Source organism: Macrotis lagotis, chromosome 2 (genome assembly GCF_037893015.1).
Source record: "Macrotis lagotis isolate mMagLag1 chromosome 2, bilby.v1.9.chrom.fasta, whole genome shotgun sequence".
Lineage (NCBI taxonomy): Eukaryota > Metazoa > Chordata > Mammalia > Peramelemorphia > Peramelidae > Macrotis > Macrotis lagotis.
The window spans coordinates 124,042,863-124,067,052 of NC_133659.1; the positions used below are offsets into that span (position 1 = coordinate 124,042,863).

Genomic DNA, 24,190 nt, shown 5'->3' on the forward strand with positions numbered 1-24,190 from the left:
ACCAGCTTCAAATCATGTTAATGTACTCACCTCTACTTCCATTTTTCATATTTCCTTTCTGTGTTGTCTTCCCTCTATTAGTTATTAAGCTCCTTCAGGGCAGAAATTATATTGCTGATTTTATTTATATCACAAGCCCTTATCACAGTTGATGATATTATAAGTCTTGGTTATCTATCTATCTATCTATCTATCTATCTATCTGTCTGTCTGTCTGTCTGTCTATCTATCTATCTATCTATACGTCACACTATAGCAAGCTATGAATATAATAAGGAAGATATCTTCCATGTTATACTATAGAGTTTTTAGAAGGCAGATTCCTTGTCTTACACTATTTTGTATTCCTTATAAGGCCTTACATATAGTACATATTCCATAAATATTTGTTAAACAAACATCTCACTAATCTATTGGATTTCTTTGAAGGATAAGTATAAAGACAAGGATAACAAATATATAATAATGCTCAGAAGTATTTTACCAGGTTCTATACAATAGCTTGTTAAAATAAAGTAAAAATGGAATTACAATACAATTACAGAAATGTATTGCTTGAACAGAGAACTCAGTAAAAGGAGATGATAAGCAAATATTTCTTAAGCTTATATATCCAGTGTTACCCAGAATGAATAAACAAAAGAATTAAGACTTGGTTTTAACCTTTAAAGCATGATTTTACTCAATGCAAATCAATTTAATTTAATAAGTGTTTATGAGGTGACTATTATAGTTGGTAGTGTGGTATCAGAATGAACAGACTACTAGACTTCAAAGTCAGGGGGATTTAATGTTCAAAACGACACTTTTTAAGTAACAGTGTTACGCAAAAGTTACTTAACCTCTCTTAGTCTTAGACAACTCTTTAAGACAGAAAATTTGAGCTGTGATTTGTGCTGTATTAGCAAAATCAGGGATTTTTACTTTTCTGACAAATATCTAGCTCTGAGAATGGCACAAAAGCAGTGACTTAAGTTTATAACCTTATTGTGATGTGAAAGAACATAAGATATTGAGAATACAAAAAATGTACACACACACACACACACACACACACACACACACACACACACACATCCATTTAAAGGTCTTCTTCAGTGGCTCAACAAGGCAAGTAGGCCTGAAGTCTTCAAAGCCTTTAGGCTCTCATGAACTCTAGCACTGGGAGATCCTATCAAGCTAGAAAAACTTGAGATATAGGTCCAGAACAACGCTGTATTCCTGTTATTTAAGAGCCATCTCAGTTTAATTCCAAGAAGTTCATCATTCAAAGGCTGGTCAGAGCAATTCACAAAGACCAATGACAAAGCTAAAGAAGAGGTAAGATCTATGACAGCAGAGGGAACACCCACATCATAAAATCACAGATGCTTAAAGTACTGAAAGTAGTGTCATTGTTAAGGATACCTCCATCTCTTTAGTCACTTAGATTTGAAGCCTGAGTCATCTATCTTCAATTCATTATTTACCAGTAGCTGCCAATTTTTGCTGATTCTTCCTCAAAAATATCTTTTACAGCTGAATCACTCATCTCATTCACACTATTACAACCAACCTAGCTCCAACCCTAGCCCAGGGCTATTGCAATAATTTCCTAATTAATTTCCCTGCCAAAAATCCCTATCCTCTCCTATATATCCTCCACAAAATTGTCAAAATGATATTTCTAAGACACATATTTGAAATTGTTACTTCCTTGCTCAAGAAGTTTCAATTATTCATTGTTACTCTAGGATCAAAAACAAATCCTTTACTTAGTATGAAAACTTCTTTACAACAGGGCTCCAATCAATCTTTCAAACCTTATACATTATTTCCCTTCATGCATACTTCAGTCTAAGCAAATGGGCTCCCTTCCTATATCATGTATATGTTATTTCATTTGCATCTACAAGTCTTTGTATGAGTTATCTCCCACACCTGATATGCACTTCCTCCTCACTTCCCTATCTTAGAAACAATGATTTCCTTCAAAACCCAATCAAAATGGTCCCTCATACAAGAAGTCTTTCCTAATCACCCCATGAAATTGGAGTATACATGATTCATGCACAATATTGTTCTTCTCAAGAAAATATAAGCAACTTAGAGGTCTGAGTATTTCATTTTTTCTTTGCATCTTCATTGCCTGCATATAATAGGCACTTAATAAATGCTTGCTGATTGAACGAACAAAAAATGTGGTTTTACATACGAAGTTAGAAACTTCTTTTTTTTTCAGGGTTTTTTTTTTTTGCAAGGCAAATGGGGTTAAGTGGCTTGCCCAAGGCCACACAGCTAGGTAATAATATATTAAGTGTCTGAGACTGGATTTGAACCCAGGTACTCCTGACTCCAAGGTCGGTGCTTTATCCACTACGCCACCTAGCCGCCCCTTACAGCCTGTTATTTCAACAAATGGTACAAACAAATTCAAAAATAACTTAGTAAAACTTTGATCTATAATGGATTATTAGGGATAGTTACACTAACTCTAACCTTTTGTAATGGACATTATTTACAAATAGTCTTTAGATGTCAAAGTGGGAGGCAAATTTCTTTGCTAGATTTTAAAAGTATTTTATTTGCAGGAATAGTTTAACTATGATTGACCTTAAAAAAATTATCTAGCATGGCATCATCTGAAATAATCAGGTAGATTAATATTTTAGTTTTGATTTAATTAGTATGAAAATTTCCTCCATTAATACAAATCAAGTACTCTTTTCTAACTATCTTGAGTGTTGTCAGAAGGCAGTAAAAGGTAAAGTGATTTGATCATAGTTGTACATTTAATGTATGGAGGAGGTGAGACTTTAACTTAGGTTCTTCTGACTACAATGGCTCCTCCAATATTGTGTATAGTTATATTAAACTGCAATGTTCAGTGGCAAAGATAATTTATGAATTGGTATAATCAAATTGAATATTCAAATATTATGTATATTTAAACTATGGAAAACAGATCCAATAATATTTCAGTTCTACAGTGATTACCATGTTTATCTTTCAAAATAAAATCAAAATTAAAATACAACAAAATATTTTCAAATTTATTACAAACTGTTTTAGTAAGTTGGAGGAAAGGGAAAATATCTATTCAAATAGTGAAAAGAAGCCCCTAGATTTATTATCCCAAGGTAGTGTAGTACCTTTCCACATGCGAATTGCAAGTCCCCTTGACACATCTAATAAGATAACTCTGCCAAAATCATCAGTTACTGCTGCTAGTGTGTTACATGGAGAGAGACATATGCTTTCACCATGGCGCCTTGAATCAGGAAGCCCAAATCTGATATTAAAAAGAAAACATAAAAACATATCACAATCTTGTGAAGTAGGAAAAACCATTAAACATGTAAACAAAAGAGTATATTTTTTTCAACTTAAAAAATATGAAACTTAGATTAATACTCACTTTTGTGGGCTGATTAAACATGAATATTTACTAATGAAAAGTTTTGGGATATAACTTAGTTAATGAGGAATAAGAGAATGAGTCCTTCTGGATAGGTGAGTCTTCAAATATAACTGGGCATTACTTCTTTAAACATCAAAACTATTTAAATCTGAATTAAAATCTTTCTGTAATGCAGTCTTATTTCTCTGGCTTTTTAAAAGAAAGCTAAGTGAAGACAATTCATCTTTTCTGTGATGATTTGGGATTAACATTACAGCTATTTTACACTCACAAATTGTAATGGTCTATTTGAGGTTTGCACACAAAATGGCACTAGACTGCTCTGCTTCTTACACTCATTCACGTGTTTATTATTTCTTGTATCTGCTCCCTCACTTTATTTTTTTCCCTCAAGGCAATGGGGTTAAGTGGCTTCCCCAAGGCCACACGGTTAGGTAATTATTAAATGTCTGAGGTCAGATTTGAACCCAGGTACTCCTGACTCCAAGGCCGGTGCTCTATACACTGTGCCACCTAGCCGCCCCCTGCTTCCTCACTTTCAAGCTGTTAGTTGTCATTTCTTTTATTTGCCGATATACTGACCTGTAATGGATAGTCTCCTCATTCTTGTAAGATTTATCTATCACTTAAAAGTAAATAATCTCTAAATGAGGGATTGAGGGGTGTCTTAAGAGTAAAGTGTGTCAATGATGCATAAACTTTATCACATCTGTTTTGTTTACTCAGAAATCTGGTTTGGCCTTTTGCTTGTTCTTCCTTCTCCTCTAATCCCTCAAATGTAGTATTTAGCTTCAATTCTGTCTTTAGTCTTCCCTCCCCCCCTTTAATCTTTCTCCCCAATAATTTCACCCACTACTATAGCTTTAATTATCATTCCTACATAAATGACCTCCAATCTCTATCTCTAAACTCTCTCCATAAGCCAACCTCCTTATTTTTCAAGTGCCCAATGTTTACTTCTTCCTGAAAGTTCTACCACTATTTCAAATTCAGCATATCTCTTACTAACCCACCCTCAGTCTTTATTTCTTTTAAAGATCTTACCATTTTCCTATTCACCTAGACAAAGATTCTTAAAGTAATCTGACTCTTTTCTCTTTCCATCACAATATACACCCAATCAGGTGCCAAGGCTTGCCTTTTCTTTTTCCACAATATCTCTAGTATCCCTCCCTTCTCTTTATCCCACTACAACTACCCTTGTTCATTCTCTGGAATATGCTTAAGACTTTAATTAACCACTTATACATCTCCCTATTTTCATGCTGCTTTCTCCAATATAGTCTTCATATCACTGCCCACATAATCTTCCTAATGAACCCTTCTGGCCATGTCAGTCTTCTTTCCAAAAACCATCAGTAGTTTCTTATTGCCTGCTAAATAAAGTATGAATTTTTAGCCTCAAAATTCAAGATTCTCCAAGACCAAGCTCTAATTTACTTTTCTAATTTCATATCTTGTCCAAACTAATCTATCCTGAATTTTCTGTTATTGTTTTTCTATTTCACATCTCTATGCATTTGTTCACACAGTCTGCCATGCCTAGAATGGATCTGCCCTATTGTCTTCACAATATCCACCTGCAGAAATCCCAACTCTGGTGCCATTTCCTCTATGAAACTCTTGCCTTCACCATCCTCTCCCTGTAGGTGAAAATGTATCTTTCAAGTCCTACACTTCCTCCATTACAACCTAGTTATTTGTGATCACTACCTTCTTCCTTATTAGACTGCAAACTAGGGTTTATGTTACAGCTTTATTTAGAATCATCATTACGATCATTTCACAATTCTCTGGTGCTCTAAGTAAGGTTTACAAAATCCTTTCTATAGAACAGTCCTATGAAACAAGCAGGACAAATAGGAGCCATATTTTATGGTTGTGGAAACTTGGGCTCTAAGGTGCCCTAATGTAGCACCTTTCACATTTCAGGTAACTAAATAAATATTTCATTAATTTTTTGTATCTTTTCTAGTTCTCAAAGTTGATATACTCAATAAACTTTAACAGTTCTTAAGAAAGATATACTAAAGAAAAAGAATTCTAATTTAAGTGGCATTTTCTTTCTTGACTTTACCTTAATAGTAAATGAGCAGAAAATAAAAACAGAGGCATGAATACAGACTATTCTGTAATACAACCAATGACTCTGATACATGCTCACATCATCTTTATTACTTTGCTTTGATTCTATTATTAATATTTAAATCACTGAATTAGATCTTGTCCAAAGTAGTGATCTGTGTTGCTCTTGTATCAGATTAGTTATTTCACTAATGTGGAGGCCTCCTAGTGAGAAACTCTTTCCACCAATACAATTCAACAACTGTAATTGTACCTTAATAGTTTCTGGGTCATTGAAGGATTGAAGTGGCTTGTCATGGTCACACAATTTGTGCTTGTTCATAAGAATCAGATTCATGGTCATAAGAATCAGGTAAGAATCAGAGATAAGGTTAGTCCTCAGGTCTACCTAACTCCAAGGCCACGCTGTTTCCCTTAGGGACAAGCTATTATAAATTTTTTAAAGAAAGAAATTCAATGGTTTTTACTGAACTTTTTATATTAAACAGAAAGAAAAAAATATTTCATTTGGTATCTTAACAGTTCTAAAGACTGAGCAGACTGATGGGCAATCAATGATAAAAGAACTGGGAATTTGCAAAAATTACAAAATTCAACAGTTAAAATGAACTTATAAAAAATATCTTAAAAACTACATAACCAACTTGCCTTACAGCTAATGGTGTTGCTGGTTCAACTTTTGGTTTCTGCTTTTGAATAGTTTCCTCTTCATGCTTACTCTTCCAACCAAGCCAGCCACTTGAAACAAAATAAATTAAAAATAACACTAATGATTCTAAAACACAAAATGCAGACAATAAGCTTCCAAAAACAAATCTAAGTGCATCTGAAATTATTTGGAATCCATTACCTGGCTGCATTAAATAGAGCAGAAGTCAGTTTACTTGCAACTGCTAAAGCAACATGAGACAGCAATGGCTGTGAACTTCCCTAAAGAAATAACAAAAGAACAAAAATTTTAAACCTAAGAAAGCAAATAAGATAACCATTTTTACGTAAAAAAAAAGGCAGTAGACAGAAAAGTCTTTTAAAATAATCTTAATTCAAAGAGTTTTAAAAGACAAGTCAAGTCTACCCTAACAAAAATGTACCGTTCAACTCCAAGTTTTGCTTTAAGACAGAACTAATTTCCAAAGCAAAATTTACTTTTTAAGAGCACAATTATTAAGAAAATGGCTACTCTCTATTTTCCCTTCCAAACTAAGATGTTGGGTTTTTCCTTTTTTAAAAAGCACTATTAGATTCACTCAAAAAAGATCTCATAATATCTATATATGAAAAATTTAGCTAATTTTGAGATTTGTTTTATACGAAAAATGGTCTCAATTATGATCTCTCAGTCAAAAATTTCATAACCTTAAAAAAAGAGGTAACGTTCAGAAGTTATAGGAGCCAGAATTTGTCTTCTGAAAGTTATTTTCTGTCTCCATGAGAATATTTCTTCTTTCAAATTCCTTATGGATCAGGATCAATTCTGAAGCTTCTTGTCTATTTACCCAGGAAGATATCAAAATTCATGTATAACTCCCAAAGCAATAAAAAAAGACAGACATGCAAATTAACTATCAGAAATCTAAGGACATTTTAAAAAACCAAAGTGTTATTACAATTTAGATTTGGAGGAAAAGGCACTGAGACTTTAATCTCAGTATCAGTTCCATTTTTAATTTTACCGTGCCAGTTTTTTAAAAATATAATTATTTCTTTTAAACCTGCTGTTCAAGACTGCTTCTATCAAAAATACTGAGTGGGATTCTGGACAAGTCAAGGCATCAAACCTTTGCTGTCAGAGGTTATTCTCAAAGTTATAGGGAAATTTCTTCACTGTTAATTTCCTCTATCAATGAAATTAGTGTGTGTGTGTGTGTGTGTGTGTGTTTTAAAGAAATGCTTTGGAACTGAAAATATATTCTGAACTAATAATCTCTTTTAAATACATGAAAAACTTATGTTGACTACATCACTTAAAAATTTAAACCACATCCCTAAAATAGCATCACTATAAATGGAAAACTACAATCACACAAAAATATCAACATAATACACACTGACTAGAATCTGATTTTTTTCTAAAACTAACTAAAATAACCTTATCCCCTCAAAAATGTAAAGCATCATTATAAGAAACTCACAAAAGTAGGGAAGCTGAAAATGGCAAACAAATGTGAGATGAGTCAGAGAGTCACACAGCTATACCACTTCCTTTCTGCCTCTTCTCTTACTTCATGCCCTAAACTCACTATTCCATGTCATCTACCAGGTCTGCTCATGACATTGAATCGTCAGAACATTTGAAACTTCAAAACAGGCGTCACTACTGTCATCTCTCTAGAAGTGAGAAATAGAAAAATATAGCTTCAGCTGTGGAAGAAATGCCTATCTTCTAGGGAAAAAAAAAAATCTCCCCAAGATCCCTTTCTATCTACCACATCTTACTTATTTACTTTAATCTCCAAGATACGGGGAGCAAAGGAAATCTGAGGAGCTTTTATGGTGAAATATCTATGTTCAAAGGAACTCAGAACAGGGATGAATGCAGTTTCTTTGAACATGTAAGCAGGAGGAATCTGCGTATGTCACCTTGAAGGAACAAAGTATGTGATAGCATCAGGTTCCCTAGCAAAGGAAAAGTTTTTAGTAGCTCTTCTTTTTATGGAAGACTACTAAATAGGTATGTTAGATTTAGGAGGAAATTGTGGCCCATATTCATTCTAATTTAAAATACTGAAATCATAAAATGAGTGTACATAATACTGAAGACAAGACCAGAAACTATTCATTAGCAATAAGAAATAATTCACATTCAATTTTTAAGTCCATAGGAAATTTTCTTCCTATTTTCAAGCTACATAAAAAGAATAAAAAATATATAAATTTACTGTTGAAGACCATGCTGAGTGATTTTCATTAGATCTTAAAATAGCAATTAAGATAAATTCTGTAGCTAAAAATGACACTTAAAAACAGATAAGCATGTCAATAAGACAAAAAATCAGTTCTCCAAGAAACCTATCTGATGTATAGTAGACAACTGCTGTCAAAAAAGCTTCTAAAATTTTTCATCAAGCATATTAAATAACTCTTCTGCTGTAAATTAACTTTTCAAGGTACATGGCTAAAAATTTTTTTAACCATTTTATTAATAATAGGGAATTAAAAAGTTTGGAATAAAAGTAGAATAGTAACAGATTTCTATGTACATAAAAATAGGAAAAGAGATTAAAAACTACAAATATTCACCTTTATCATTACCATTTGTGAAATACATACCTCTAAAGCATAGAAGAAACCAGTAAATGGATTTGACCCAACTGTAATGTACTGAGACATTGCAGGTGGACTATTTTTTATTGCTGCATTAAATCCACCTATATTGGAAGCAGTTTTCATTTGATCAAATGGACATAGAGTCATAATTCCTATAACAAAAAAAACAGTATTAAAAATGTGCTGAGGTAATGTTATTTTAGGCTGCTAAATTTTTGGTTAAGATTATTTTATACTAAAAGGTAAAGCAATGAATTATGGAAAGATCATTAAATCTGAAATCAAAGAACCTTGGTTTGAATGTACAATTAGCTATGTGACACTGAGAAAATTACACCCCTCCACATCTTAATTTCCTTATTTGTAAAATGAATAGACTGTCCTAGAGTATGTCTAAGATTTGCTTCTACTCTTAATCCTAAAATATTTGTGCTTAATTTTACTTTAAAATACATGTTAAAAAATTTTTTTAAATGCTAGCAATATTTCTATTTATTTGATAAGCTTTGTCCTACAAAAGTAGAATCCAATAAAAGTCTAAAAATATTGAAAGGACTACTGTACATTAAATAATAGTCATTCATTTTTTCTGATTCTAAGAAATATATAAAAATAGTATATTTAAACAAAAAGCTATTCTGTAAACCCCAGGGATCTTTAACCTTTTTTTTAATGAATAAGTGACTTTTTACTTCCAAAATATTTTGTGTACCAGTGGGAGCTATAGTTGCTCACCATTAGTCTCAATTGTGCTTGATCTTCTCAAAATAAAATGAGTTTGGAGACAGTCAACAATATACAAATCTACTAGAGGTAGATCATAATCTGTTGGTTGGAGGACCTTTGATTTAGTAAATTGGTGAATACAGGGTAATCTTCAAACTGCTGAACATGCTACAGGTTGGTCAATTTCATCAAGTCAAGTCTAGTTTAGGTTTGAAAAATGACTTTTATTGTTAGATTTACAAGCAGTATATTCATTACTTAATATTTTTTTTATAAGTTCAATACATAGGCACTAGATCCAGCTCTGGTGAATTCATTTATTTGGGGGGTTTGTAAGGCAATGGGGTTAAGTGACTTGCCCAAGGTCGCACAACTAGTAATTATCAAGTGTCTGAGGAACTAAGGTTCTCCTGACTCCAGGGCTGTGCCACTTAGGTGAATTTAAAAGCTATGAAAAACACTTGGCTCATAGCACAGTGTTCAGTGTATAAACTGACTATAAAATAAGAAATTTAAGCTCTTGAGAGCAGGTGACCCTGTTTTCTTGGTGTTCCTAGCACTTAGTACTGTGCCTATGGCAAGTAAACAATAAATATTTGATGAGTCTGTAAGCCCCAATTTCTCACCTGTTAAGTGATATTTTTATTGCATGCTTCACTATTGCACCCTTTAAATTATCACATAATGTAAGTTAGTGTCATAGTAATAATGATATGAGAACTTCTAGATAAATACTACTAAAGTAATTTTTTAAAAATTCAAATACTAATGCTTACCAATACTTGCATGATCAATTATGGTGTCAATATCCTGTAGACCCCATTTCTTATAAGCTAAAGGTGGTGGTTGTATGTTTTCATTACCTGATGCTGCAGCTATAGAATTAAGAATTACAGACATTAGGAGGTTGTTTTTTATTTCCTTTCTAAATTGTTAAAATTCGCCTAAAATTTTTTTTACCATAAAAAACTAAAATGAAATCACCTAATTTGTTTTTTTAATTGTCAACTAAAGCAGGGAAGCAAAAACACAATTGTTAATTGACTTATTAGCTTCAATGAAGATTATAAAAACATTACAGACTGAATTTAAGTAGTAATAGCATATCACATGAGATTTAATGAACTCAGGAAAAGTGTTTTACACAAAAGAAACTCAAACACAACTAACTACTGTCATTCTGGTATAGTTGTGCTAGAATAAGGAAATGGCAAGAGAAGCTCAGAAATGAATAATTCCATCTAAAGAACAGTAGAAAACAAAGAAGATCATCCAGTGTTATCAAAAGTTCAGTGTTACCAACTTAGATTCTGGAACTCTTGACAAAGCTTCCAGTTTACCTCCTATGCCCTCCACTGCTAGCCCCTCTCCTCTAAATTTGCCTTCTGACTATTCTGAGTATATCTTTTATGTCCATAGCTACTCACAGTTTGTCTCGCATAATGCCTGGCACAAGGTAAGTAGTTTCTAAATGTTTGCTGACTGTGATCAGCAGACCAGAAGGTCAGATATTAAAATACAACTAAAGTTTAACTCAGTTCTCTCTAAAAAGCTAAGAAGATTACCTTGGTAAAAGAAAAATAAAATCCAATTTTAAAAGCACAAATGAATAGAGGTCAAGAAAATATTTATTTTTCCATATCATCAACTAAACATGACCCACAATGCAGATAAATAATTGAGCTTATAACCAGTGCAGTTCAGAGCTAATAAGAAGCAATGAACAACCATATTTCTGTATTGCCAAAAAAGAATATAGCTTTACAAAATAAATTGTTTAACATATAGGAACCTTGGTATTTTCAGCATCAAGGGGTATCTTATCAATATCAACTAAAAATGTGATAGTACATTTCCTAGAAACTTGCCTACCAAAGACAAAAACTTTGATTTTAATGCTTAAAAAAACAACAACAATGTTTTAAATTCATGTGTTGATTTTAAAAAATTTTTTGATTTAATTTATTTAAGGCAATGAATGGACCTAAGTGACTTGCCTAAAGTCACACAGCTAGGTAATTATTAAGTGTCTGAGGCTGGATTTGAACTCAGATCCTTCTGACTCCAGGGCCGGTGCTCTATCCACTGTGACACCTAACTGCACGCATGTACTGATTTAACATGACATTTATTATAAAAGATAAATGAAGTCAAATGAGAGAAGTGTGTGTCAATTTGTTAATTTTACCTGCTGAAATATTTTAGTGAAAAAATGCCGTAATTTCCTGAAAGTGAGGGTCCAGAAAAGAAAAAGCAAGAAATGTTTCCTAATGTATAAATTTTTGAATATTTTTATTATATCTAAAATTAGTGTGATAAATTTAAAACTATTAACACTGACAGGAGTTATGCAGTTTCTTATCAGAACTTTACCTTTTGCTACCTGATTTCGACAAGCACGGAGGGACTGAAAAAGGCTGAAACCATCAATAGTCACAATTGCAGCTGGATACAAGATACTCAACTCTTCATTCTTTTCAATGAACAAGGAAAAAAAAATCAATTTTCAACACTGCCATGTAGTTCTATTTGTTTGCTGTATCTAAATTTCTGACTAAACAACTATTTCTTGGGTTCAAAAAACAAAAAATACCAGGAAGATAGTCAATGAAAATAAATGGAAACTTTTCCTGAAGAACTTTGACAAATAGGAGCTTTCGTATTTATGATGAATCATGGCCTTATACTACACAGTTTTTATCTTTATTTACATTTATTTTCATCAAAATATGGAAAAACCCAAGGCAGTGCAGATAAAAGAATCAAAATGTTAGATGAATTGTCTCCCTAAGTCTAAATTTCCTTGCCTAAGTGGCACTGGACTAGATACCCTCTAAGGTTCTTTCTAGATCTAAATTCATGATTCTATGATTTTAATATTTTCCTTGTCCACTCACTCTAGTACATTTCTGTATATTTAGCCCTATACTATCCTACTTTTCATAAACTCTTGTCTTCAATCTGATTCTCTTCCTACCTGTACCTCTGTTTCCTTCCTGGCTCCTTTCCTTCTTGGCCTGTGTTCCTTTAGTTTCAGTACAAAAGTCTCTGTTTTTCTATTTTTTTAATCTCTTAAGGAATTCATTCAATCTCATGACTTCTATTATGGAATCCTAAAATTCCAAATCTTTTTTTTGCCTTCTCACTTGAATTCCATCTTCAAATGACATTACCACTTCCAAATGTTGCCATCAATTTCAAAGTCAATCACATAAAACAGATCTATTTTCTTTCCCTAAACCAATTCCTTTCAAACTTTTTTGTCAAAGAAACCAATATTTGACTTCTTAAATCCAGGTATTTATCAAGTTCTATTAATTTTTCTTCAAAATATTTCTTGTTGCAACAATAGGATGTAAGATAACAAAGAACAGATCTTAGAGCTCATCTAATAATACCCCAAATTTACAAATGACAAAGCTCACCCAAGGTCACTCAAATAGTTAGTGGGAATAGTGGGAAAGCAGCATTCCCTGATCATTAGTGCTAGCACAGGAGTCCAATTTCTCCTTAACTAATGCTGTATTAAACATATAACTGCTATTCCTGTTTCCAATTCCTTTTCAATTTACTCTATGCAAAATTGTTAAATTCAGCTGACCTTATTACATGAATGTCATGTCATTTTTCTTTTCAGAATCCTTTGTAAAAAAATTCTTATTGACTTTTATCATATTTAAAAATCTGTATTTGACTTCCTAGGACATTCACAATAACCTGTTATCGTCAAACTTATTTCCCATTTCCGTATGTGTGTGTGCATTTTATACACAAACATGTATATAAATTTATATGGATCAAACACACACACACACACACACACACACACACACACACACACAGACACCCTTCTACTCTAGTCAAAACTGCTCCTCACCTTTCCAAGAACATAACAAGATCCATGTCTTCCTTGATGTCACTTCTCTTAACTGAAACAACTTCCTCTCAATCTATCCAAATTTTTCCTAGACCTAGCAATTAATAATATACTATTTTATACTTTCACATACACATGTGTATAATTATGTATTAAAGACACAAACACATACACATATGTCTTCTCTCTCTCCAACTATGCTGCAATCATTGTAATAAGACTGTAATCTTTTACTCTTTTTGGATTCTCCATAGCACTTTACCATGAACATGAACACACATATAAAGTATTTTAGAACAGAATGAGTATCAAAACAGTTTCAACTTGCAATCAAAAAGAGGGAAGTAACTAATATAAAGATAAGTATTTTTTTTACCCAACAGTGATAAAATAATGTTACTACCTAATAAGACAAAATGTGGACTATGTCTGGAGGATCCTGCAAATTGAGTATAAACAAGCTATATTTGATTAATGTGTTGTTGATTTGTCTTCAGACAGAGTGCTGAACTTGACATAATGAGGTATCTTTTACAACTCTAGATCTTTAGTAAAAAAAAAGTTTATTTTTTTGCATATCCAACAACACTTTAAATATAAGTTATAACTACAAAAAAAAAACCCCACAGGTCATAATCTAACTTAATAAAAGTCCAACAATTACTTTACAGATGAAATATGAGAATATTGTGTAAAATAGTAGCAATGATAATATTATTGGAAATTTCTTTCCCTTATAGAAGGATAATTTTACTTGACAACTGTGTCACAAAAGAAACAGAGAAAAAAAGATGTAAAAATGTGTTAATGCCATAATTAATTTCTATATTTAGACCTTTTCCCCTTGAGAAATTAAAAAAGTATTAAATGTTACAAACAGTAAAAAGTTGAGGATTCCTACAAATTATACTCTAAAATAGAAGAAAATATATAATATTCCATTAAACAGAGAGAAACGGGCCTGAAAAAAAATTTCAGCATTTAACTGAAGTATTAAAGTTCTAGTTTGAAATACATTTGCCAATTGTTAGAAACTTCTAAATTTTGCAATTCAAAAATTCTGCAAAGGAATAAGGATCTGCTCTAATGCCATTAGTTTGTTTTGTTTTATTTTGGTTTTGATTGTTTTTTATTTGCTAACCTGTTCCGTAACTCCAGGATGTCTTGGGATTTCATAAGTCCTGCATTTTAGCTGTAGTACAGGATCTTCATTCAAAAGTTGTGCAAGCAACAATACACCATTCTACAAGGAAATCAAAATGGATATAAATATTTAATCTCATTTAAAAAATAACCCATGTTTATATATAGATAATATCTATTTATAAGAACATTTCTATAGTATCATTTTCCTATAAAATTTCATGAACCCTAATTCCTCCCCACCCTCTTTCCCCACATAGAACTATGTGGAAATTCTTTTTTTTTATGTGGAAATTCTTAATCTCTGTCCTTAGGGGTGGCTAGGTGGCGCAGTAGATAGAGCACCAGCCCTGGAGTCAGGAGCACCTGAGTTCAAATCCAGCCTCAGACACTTAATAATTACCTAGCTGTGTGGCCTTGGGCAAGCCACTTAACCCCCATTACCCTGCCAAAAAAAAAAAAAATCTGTCCTTAGTTCTTCTTCCATCACCTTTTAATGCCCATTTGTCCAATGACCACTTAGAATCTCTATGCTTTCTGATCAAATGGTTTGGTTACTTACTAGTTACTATTAAAAAAAAATATTGAAGATAATCAACTTGGTAATCAACTTCTTTGGGGAGTCAAAGAAATGTTGTAAACAAATAACTCACCTCAGTATAGAATCGAACATAACCAGAAGTAAAGCCCACTACGATGCAGGTCCAGTCAGGGCGCCCAGTGGAACTTCTAATGCAACCAAAATGTCACAAAAATTAAAAATCCTATATACTAAGATAGAAATAAAGATATCTTTTGCTTGCTCTTACCTTTTTTGACTCGCCAACGGAATACACAAGGCACTACTTACACATTCCCTAAAAACAAAATATGTTATTTTATTAAAAATGAAGATCTAATTGTCATTTCAAATAATAATTAGTAGTAGTAGTAGTAGTAGTAGTAGTAGTAGTAGTGTTGGCCAGGGCATTTTATACAACCCAATAAGGTTTGCAAATTACTTTAAATATTTGATAAAACATTAAAAAGATGAATGGTAATGGACATGATCACTCATATACATAGGTCTCAAGTAGCATTGATAATGAATCACATAAAACGGTGACATATTCAAATACACACTATAACTATGTGAATGAAATATAGCAATTGCTTCTGGCCCAATGGGAATTTAAACAATGCACCCTTTTCTCCCCCCCCCACATACTTTGAATCACTATCCTGTTTTTTCTTTATCTAGTCCAATTTCATAGATATTATCAATCTCCCAGAAAGGAAAAAAAAGTACCAATCCTATTCCTAAATCATGCTAAATTTTCTTCATATCCTAGAACTATAAATGAAGTATACTAATTCCCAAAACAAACTTCCCACATTTTCCAAAGAGTTGAGTTTCTGTCAAGTAACCAGAGATAAATCCTGAATTTCCAATGAGTATCCACTCACTTTTATTCTCCTTCATCCAACACTGGCCTAACTTACTTCAATAAATCCATACTACTTATTAACTCATTTTTGCCCACCACTAACACAAAAGAAAGAGAAAATTCAAGATTCACTGAAACTATGTACTCTATTTTGAAAGGAAATTAAATATCTTTATTGAAAGTATCTGATTTGAATAATTTGAAAACAAATTTGTATTTCCTGTGACAACTGAACTAAAAGTCTCAAGGATTACCTTATTAATAACTGAGAAAGTTTTAAGGCATGGTAAAATTAATTAATATCAAGTTTCTTGTCCTCCTGTGCTAATAGCAGTATACTTTGAATCAATGGATAGAGCAATGGGCCTGAATTCAGGAAGAACTTAGTTCAAATCCAGTATGAGATATAGCTATTTGATCCTGTGCAAGTCACTAATTCATTGTTTCATTTTCTCAATTGTAAAATGGTAATAATAATAATAATAATAATAATAATAATAATAACACTTATCAACCAGGACTCAAATGAAGATCAAATGAGTTAATACAAGTAAAGTACTTTGCATAGTGGCTAACATATAGCACACATTTAACAAATGCCTGATTCTTCCTTCCTTCCTCTTTTCCTTCTTTCCCATGATAAAGATCACTTCACAATTTCTCATTTTATAGGGGAAATCTATTTATTATATTAAGTAAACTTTACAACTCCAAAGCACTTGAAGACTTTAGAAATAAATGACACTAAATTTTTCTTCAGGTATCTCTCTCTCTCTCTCTCTCTCTCTCTCTCTCTCTCTCTATATATATATATATATATATATATATGACAAGAAGGTATGAATGATATCTTGAATTCTTGGATGAATATTTGAACTATAAGAGATTTTGCATAATTCCTTCAAAACTTTTGAATCTATCCCAAAAGGAATCACATTTTCTTCTTTATCTCAAGTAATTTTAGATAATGTTAATAAATAATAAATGTTCTAGGAAAGTTATACTTTAATATCAGTTCCAAGGAATTTCTATAGTATTTTTCCTTTATCACAATTTTTATTAGATCAAACCAACAGTTTCACATAAGAGCTTGTTACATAGTACATACCCTTCTTCAACATTAAGAGAACCACTCCAACCAACAGCATATTGCATTTCTTCTTTTCCTTTGTCACTATATTTCCATTTTGCTGAAAAATTAAGATATCAATCTACATAAGATTTTACAAAACCTCAAGTACATTAAAATATTTCATTAAAAAATACGTGTACCATTCCCTAAATGACAGATGATCAAAACATATGGTCAGTTTTCAGATGAAGTAATCAAAGCTACCTATATCATATAAAGGAATGCTCTAAATCATTATTAACCAGAGAAATGCAAATTAAAACAATGAGGTACTACCTCACAACTACTAGATTGGCTTAATAGGATAGAAAAGGAGAATGATAAATGTTGGTGGGAAAGTGGAAAAACTGAGACATCAATGTGAAGTTGTGAACTGATTCAATCATTATGTAGCAGCTATGCCCAAATATTACAGCAGCTATTTTCTGATGGCAAAACACTGGAAATTGAGGGGATGTCCATCATTTGGGGAATAGCTGAACAATTTGCAGTATACGACTATGAAGGAATACTATTGTGATATAAGAAATGATGACCTAGATGCTCTCAGAAAAACCTGGAGAGACTTACATGAACTGATGCAAAGTGAAATGAAGAGAACCAGAAGAACATAGTATACAATAACAGCAATATTTTATTTTGGTCTACATTTTCTTTTGGAAATGTTTTGCATGATTAAACATTTAATTTACAGACAGCTAAAGGTGAAAACGGTATCAGTATTAGAATTCTGTAATTTAGAAAAAGAAAATATTCTGGAGGTGAAGATGCACTCAGTTTTGAATATGATAAATTTGAAATATCAGCTGTACATATATATCTAGACAACAGTTAACAATATAGGCCTGGGGTTTAAAGAAAGGTTCAAACCAGAAAAAGAAATATGGGAGCTGGAAACTGCACTTCAAATGATAACTGAGGACAAGGCTGAATAAATAATATCACTAAGAGAATGCTGAAAACAAAGGCTCATGAAACACCCATATTTAGAGGGTTGATGGAAGAAGAAAAACTAATAAAATATCAATCCAGAGAAAACTATCAGTCAGAGAATAAACATCTTATAAAGCATGGTGTCATGAAAGGCAAAGGAAAAAGAGTCAAATGCCAAATATGTCTAAGGGAGAGAGAATGCATGTTAACATATGCAGTAGAACTTGAAATATTTTTAAAAAGATAAAAATAAACTCAGCTAAATACTCAATTTAGCTATAAGGCAGTTACTGGTCAATAAAAACTCAATCCCATTCTTTACCCTAAATGTAAATCATGTCCTGCTATTATACTACATCTAATTACCTCTTCTTTCCTAATAATTCAATTCAACAATAATTCATCAAGTACTATCTCCAAGCTTAGCAATGTAAACTGGGGTTTACTAAGATAAAAATGAGTCTGCCCTCCAGGGGCTTAAGAGTCTACTAGAATGAGAAAACATATAGAAACTTAAGGAAATACAAAATTACATCCAAAGTAAATATAAATCACAACTAGCATCATCAGTAAAGGTCTCCTTTTGGTTCAATTAAGTTGGAGGGTAAGGTTATGTGAAGGGAAGTAGCAGGAATAGTATGAAGAGAGTCTGGAGTCAAATTTAGAATTTTTGCATTAATATTCATGAGAAAAATTGTCTATATTTTCCTTCTGTTTTTTGCTGTTGCTAGTTTAGGTACCAGCAATCATAATAGTATAGTAAAAGAAATTTAGTAGGATTTCTTCTTTGCCTGTTTTTCCAAATAGTTTATATAGTATTGAAATTAATTGTTCTTTAAATGGTAGAATTCACTTGTGAATCCATCTGATTCTAGGATTTTTTCTTAGGGAGCTCCTAATAATTGCTTAATTTCAGCTTAATTAATGATGTTTTCAACATTTTCATTTTTTAAACTGGTAATTTGGGGTTTTTTAAAACGTCAATTTTTTAAAACTTTTTTAAACAAAACATTTTAAAACCCAATGCTTTAGGTTATTTTAGATTTTTCCCATAAAATCAACTCTTAACTTATTAGTTTAATGAATTTTTTATTTTTAAAATTCATTCATCTCATCTTTGATTTTTAAGGATGTCCAATTTGGTGTTTAATTTAGAATTTTTAATTTGTTTTTTTAATTGCATGGCCAAGTCACTGATTTGCTCTTTCTCTATTTATGAATATCTGATGAAAAATGTTTAGAGATAAAAATTTTCCCGTAAGTACTGCTTTGGCTAATGTGATAAACTTTGGAATGCTTTTTCATTGTTTTCATTTTCCTTAATGAAGTAACTGTTTCTATTTGTTCACTGTTTAATTTCCAATTAATTTTTACTGATCTTTATACTATCCTTTACTGAATGATATTTTTATTGCATTATTGTTTGAAAAGGATGCATTTAATATTTCTGCTTTCCTAAATTTGTTTGAGAGGTTTTTATAACCTGTCAGTTTTTGTGAGAATGCTATTAACTGCTGAGGAAAAAAAGGTATGCTCCTTTCTATTTCCATTTGGTTTTCTCTAGATGTCTATCATAACTAACTTTTCTAAAATTTTATTCTTCTCCTTAGTTTCTTTCTTATTTGTTTATACTTTTCCAATTCTGAGAGGGGAAAGTTGATGTCCCTCATTCATCGTTTTAACCTCTTAAAATTCATTTAACTTTTTCTTTAAGAATTTGGACACTATGCTATTTGGGGTGCATGTAATTTAGTTTTGATATTACTTTAATGTACTTCAATTAAAACTCAATTATTTCAACTACAAATGTTTTAACAAAATGTAGTTTCCTTGCTTCTCTCTTTAATTAGAACTATTTTGGGGTTGTTTTATTTTATTCTTTTTTTCTTTTTCAAAAGTTTATTTTGAGTTTTACAATTTTCCCCCTAATCTTACTTCTCTCCCCCTGCCCCCCATATAGAAGGCAATTTGTCAGTCTTTACATTGATCCAAATTGAGTGTGATGAGAGAGAAATCATATCCTTAAGGAAGAAACATAAAGTATAAGAGCAGGATTGGGCAGCTAGATGGCGCAGTGGATAAAGCACCAGCCCTCGAGTCAGGAGTACCTGGGTTCAAATCCGGTCTGAGACACTTAATAATTACCTAGCTGTGTGGCCTTGGGCAAGACACTTAACCCCATTTGCCTTGAAAAAAACCTTTAAAAAAAAAGAGAGAGAGAGAGAGCAGGATCAGACAATAAGATATCAGATTTTTTTTTCTTCTAAATTTAAGGTAATAGTCCTTGGTCTTTGTTCAAACTCCACAGTTGTTTCTCTGGATACAGATGGTATTCTCCATTGCTGAGAGCTCCAAATTGTCCCTGATTGTTGCACTGATGGAATGAGCAAGTCCATCAAGGTGGATCATTACTCCCATGTTGCTGTTAGGGTGTACAGTGTTTTTCTGGTTCTGCTCATCTCCCTCAGCATCAGTTCATGCAAATCCCTCCAGGCTTCCCTGAAGTCCCCCCCCCCCCCCGGTTTCTAATAGAACAATAGTATTTATTCCATGACATACATATACCCACAGTTTGCTAAGCCATTCCCCAGTTGAAGGACACTTACTTGATTTCCAATTCTTTGCCACCACAAACAGGGCTGCTATGAATATTTTTGTACAAGTGATGTTTTTACCCTTTCTCATCATCTCTTCAGGGTATAGACCCAGTAATGGTATTGCTGGATCAAGGGGTATACATAGTTTTGTTACCCTTTGGGTATAGTTCCAAATTTCTCTCCAGAAAGGTTAAATGAATTCACAGCTCTACCAACAATGTAATAGTGTCCCAGATTTCCCACAAGGGGTTGTTTTATTTTTGACTGCTACACCTGCATCTTTTTTTTTAACCTCAGTTGAAGCATAATAGATCCTTATTTTTTCCTGTCTATGTCTCTTTGTTTTAAGTGTGTTTCTTGTAAACAACAAATTGCTGAATTCTAATTCATTCTATTCACTTCCATCTTATGGGTGAGCTCATCTCATTCATATTCAGTAATGATATTTCCCTTCCTCCTATTTTACCCATTTACCATATTCTCATTCTCTCTTTTTATCCTGTCCCTCAAGTGTTTTGCTTCTAACCACTGCCATCTTTATCTGCCTTCCTTTCTACCAGCACCACCCCCTTCTCTTATCTCCTTCCTTCCTTATTCTTCATTGGGTAAGTCACATTTCTATACTTGACTGTGTATGTTATTCCCTCTTGGAACCAATTCCAATGAAAATGAGCTTCAAATATTACCTGCTATGCCCCCCCCATTTTCCCCTCCACTGTAAAAGTTCTTCCCTGTGAGCCTCTTTTATATGAAATAATTTCCCCCATTCTTCCTCTCTTTCTCCTTCTCCCTGTGCTTCCCACTTTCTCATTCCTTCACTTTTTTTGAGATCATCCCATCATAGTCAAGTAAGACCCACACCCTCTATGATTACTTCTAACAACCCTAACCAGAAAGTTCTTAGGGATTACAAGTATCATCTTCCCATCTAAGAATGTAAACATTTCAATCTTATTGAGTCCATTACTTTTCTCTTTCCTTTTACCTTTTTTCCCCTTCTCTTGAGTCTTACATTTGAATATCACACTTTCTAATTCAGCTCTGGTTCTTCCATCAAGACTGCTTGAAAGTCTTCTATTTTATTAAATATCCATTTTCCCCTCCTGTGAAGAATTACATTCAAGTTTGCTGAGTAGGTGATTCTTTGTTGTAATTCTAGCTCTTTTGCATTCTAGAATATCATATTCCAAACCCTTTGCTTATGGAAGTTATTAAATCTTGTGTGATCATAACTGCAGCTCTACAATACTTGAATTGTTTCTTTGTGGTTGCTTGCATTATTTTCTCCTTGACCTGGAAACTTTGGAATTTTATTGTAGTATTCCTGGGAGTTCTCTTTCAGGAGGTGATTAGTGTATTCTTTTCATTTCTATTTTTCTTTCTGAATCTAAACTATCAGAACAAAATTTCTTGAAATAGGATGACTAGGTTTTTTTTAAAATCAGGGCTTTCAGGTAGTCCAACAATTCTTTTTTTAAAAATTTATTGATTTTCATCTATATGCACATGCATATTTCCAAACTACAAATTTCACTCCACCCTTCCTTCCCACTCCTCTCCCCTTAGCAGGGGAACAGTCAGATTAGCATTTTGCATACATATAGTCCAACAATTCTTAAATTGTCTCCCTTTGATCTATTTTCCAGGGCAGTTATTTTTCAGTAAGACATTTAACACTTCATTTTATTTTTTTCATTGTTTTATTATTTTTTTGATGTCTCCTGGAATCATTAGCTTCCACTTCCCCAATTTTAATTTATAAGAAATTTTTTTCTTTAGTGAATTTTTGTATTCTTTTTCCATGTGGTAATTTTTTCTTTTTAAGGGAGTTCTTTTATTCAGTGGATTTTTGTGCCTCTTTTATTATTAGGCCAATTGTTTTTCCCCCCTCTCCCACTTTTATCTCTTTCTTATCTCTTTCTTTAACTCTTCCAAGAATTCTTTTTGAGATTGAACCCAATTAGCATTTATCTTTCAGGGTTTGTTTGTAGCTATTTTTCCTATTTTTATTGACTTTTTGTATTGGCTTGCAGCTATTTTGACATAAGAGAGTAATTTTTTATGGTCAGATTCTTTTTTTGTTCTTGTTTGCTTTTTCCAGCAAGTTTCTTTTAAATTCACGTTAAAGCTGTACTCTGCTCCCAAGGGGGCACTTGTCTCAAGATTCAGGATTTTCCTGCTGTTATTTTTGGAACTAGTTCTGGGTGTCTATAAATTTTCAGTGCTTTCAAGGTGATGTGATCCAGGGAGAGGCACTGCTCTCCTGGCCTGAGCTCAGGCCCTTAACCAGGATTAGATATGGTATAGGCTGTCAACCAAATGCATGCCCCAATGTGGGTTATAGATATCCTTCATTTCTTTGATATCTCCTGTGGTACTTGTTAGGCCAAACTCTTGAAGGGATATAGCTCTCCAGGAAGTTCTACAATGTTTTAGATTCAGTATGATGTCATCTATAAACAGGAGCATTTTACTAATAATATTTTATACAATATTTCAAAATGCAGAGCAATTTCTAAGTCTGGAAATTCCAGATTCGTTAATATTCTTATACTTGGTACGATATAACTTTTAATGAATTAAAGTAATCATGACCTCTAAAAGCAACAATTTCAAGTGACTAGTGCAAACTCATTCTTTTTCATTAATGTTTTACTCAGGATGAAGTGATTAATAATAATTCATATTTATAGTTCTGTTGTATATACTTTGAATACTCTCCCAATGCCAATGTCTACTAGGCAGCCCTTACTTCTTACCTAGCTGTTCCTCCTCTGCAAGTTTTTTAAAGATAAAAAGCTATGTTGGAAATTGGAAAGTTAAAAAATTTGACTGGAAGAGAGAACAGTTAGCTAATAAGTCCTTGAGAGGAAATCATTTGGAGCAAAGAGAGAATAGAGGGCATCTTGTCTTCTTAGAAAAACTTTGTGAGTACTCCACAATGGAGAGAGGAGTTCCAGCACCAGGAACAGTGAGTAACATTTTAGCTAAGAACCCTCTTTCTTCTGGACTACATAATGGTGGTGTGATCATTCATATGGGTGAGGGGAGGGGAAATACCCCCTTTCTGAAAACTAACTAAACCTAATTGGTGAATTGATAGGAAATAATAATGATAGAAGAAAGCATACTTCTAGGGGCTCCTAAGCTATAGAATTACAAAAATCAGCCTCATAGGGTCACCTGAAAACATCAGGGAAGATGAAGCAGCTGCCTTCTGAGGACCCAACTTGTCAGTCTGAATGGGAGTTAGGTCAGTAGTCCCAGATCATATACTGTTGTTAACTTTTGATAATGAAGATGATGATAACGATGATAGGGCACACCATACAATAAGATTTATATCTAACTTTCTTCACAACAACTTTTGTGAGGATTAGAAAATACAAGTATTATTAACCCCCTATTACAGATAAAGAAACAGAGAATCTAAGTAACTTGCCCAAGGTCATAAAGCTAATATGTATCAGAGTCACCTTTTAGGCTCCTAATTCCAAGCCTAATGTTCTTTCCATGCTATCAAAATATCCCTGCAGAGATTACTGCCATAAATTTACACCATGAAATCTCTAACTTATATATGTGGAAGAGCATCTGGAAATG

General features: G+C 32.7%; 1 protein-coding gene across 1 annotated transcript in view; it reads right to left on the reverse strand.

Annotated features, from left to right (window-relative positions):
• The window catches only part of RAB3GAP2 (RAB3 GTPase activating non-catalytic protein subunit 2), an 85,465-nt gene that overhangs the window by 60,768 nt on the left and 507 nt on the right, over nucleotides 1-24,190 (reverse strand). The window contains exons 2-12 of the mRNA XM_074220906.1: nucleotides 21,573-21,661; nucleotides 17,034-17,115; nucleotides 15,308-15,355; nucleotides 15,152-15,227; nucleotides 14,497-14,598; nucleotides 11,852-11,951; nucleotides 10,255-10,353; nucleotides 8,756-8,904; nucleotides 6,336-6,415; nucleotides 6,134-6,223; nucleotides 3,132-3,271 (exon numbers count right to left, since the gene is read on the reverse strand). Of these exons, the coding sequence (XP_074077007.1) occupies nucleotides 3,132-3,271; nucleotides 6,134-6,223; nucleotides 6,336-6,415; nucleotides 8,756-8,904; nucleotides 10,255-10,353; nucleotides 11,852-11,951; nucleotides 14,497-14,598; nucleotides 15,152-15,227; nucleotides 15,308-15,355; nucleotides 17,034-17,115; nucleotides 21,573-21,661 (1,055 nt within the window). The remainder of the gene's footprint in view (nucleotides 1-3,131; nucleotides 3,272-6,133; nucleotides 6,224-6,335; nucleotides 6,416-8,755; nucleotides 8,905-10,254; nucleotides 10,354-11,851; nucleotides 11,952-14,496; nucleotides 14,599-15,151; nucleotides 15,228-15,307; nucleotides 15,356-17,033; nucleotides 17,116-21,572; nucleotides 21,662-24,190) is intronic.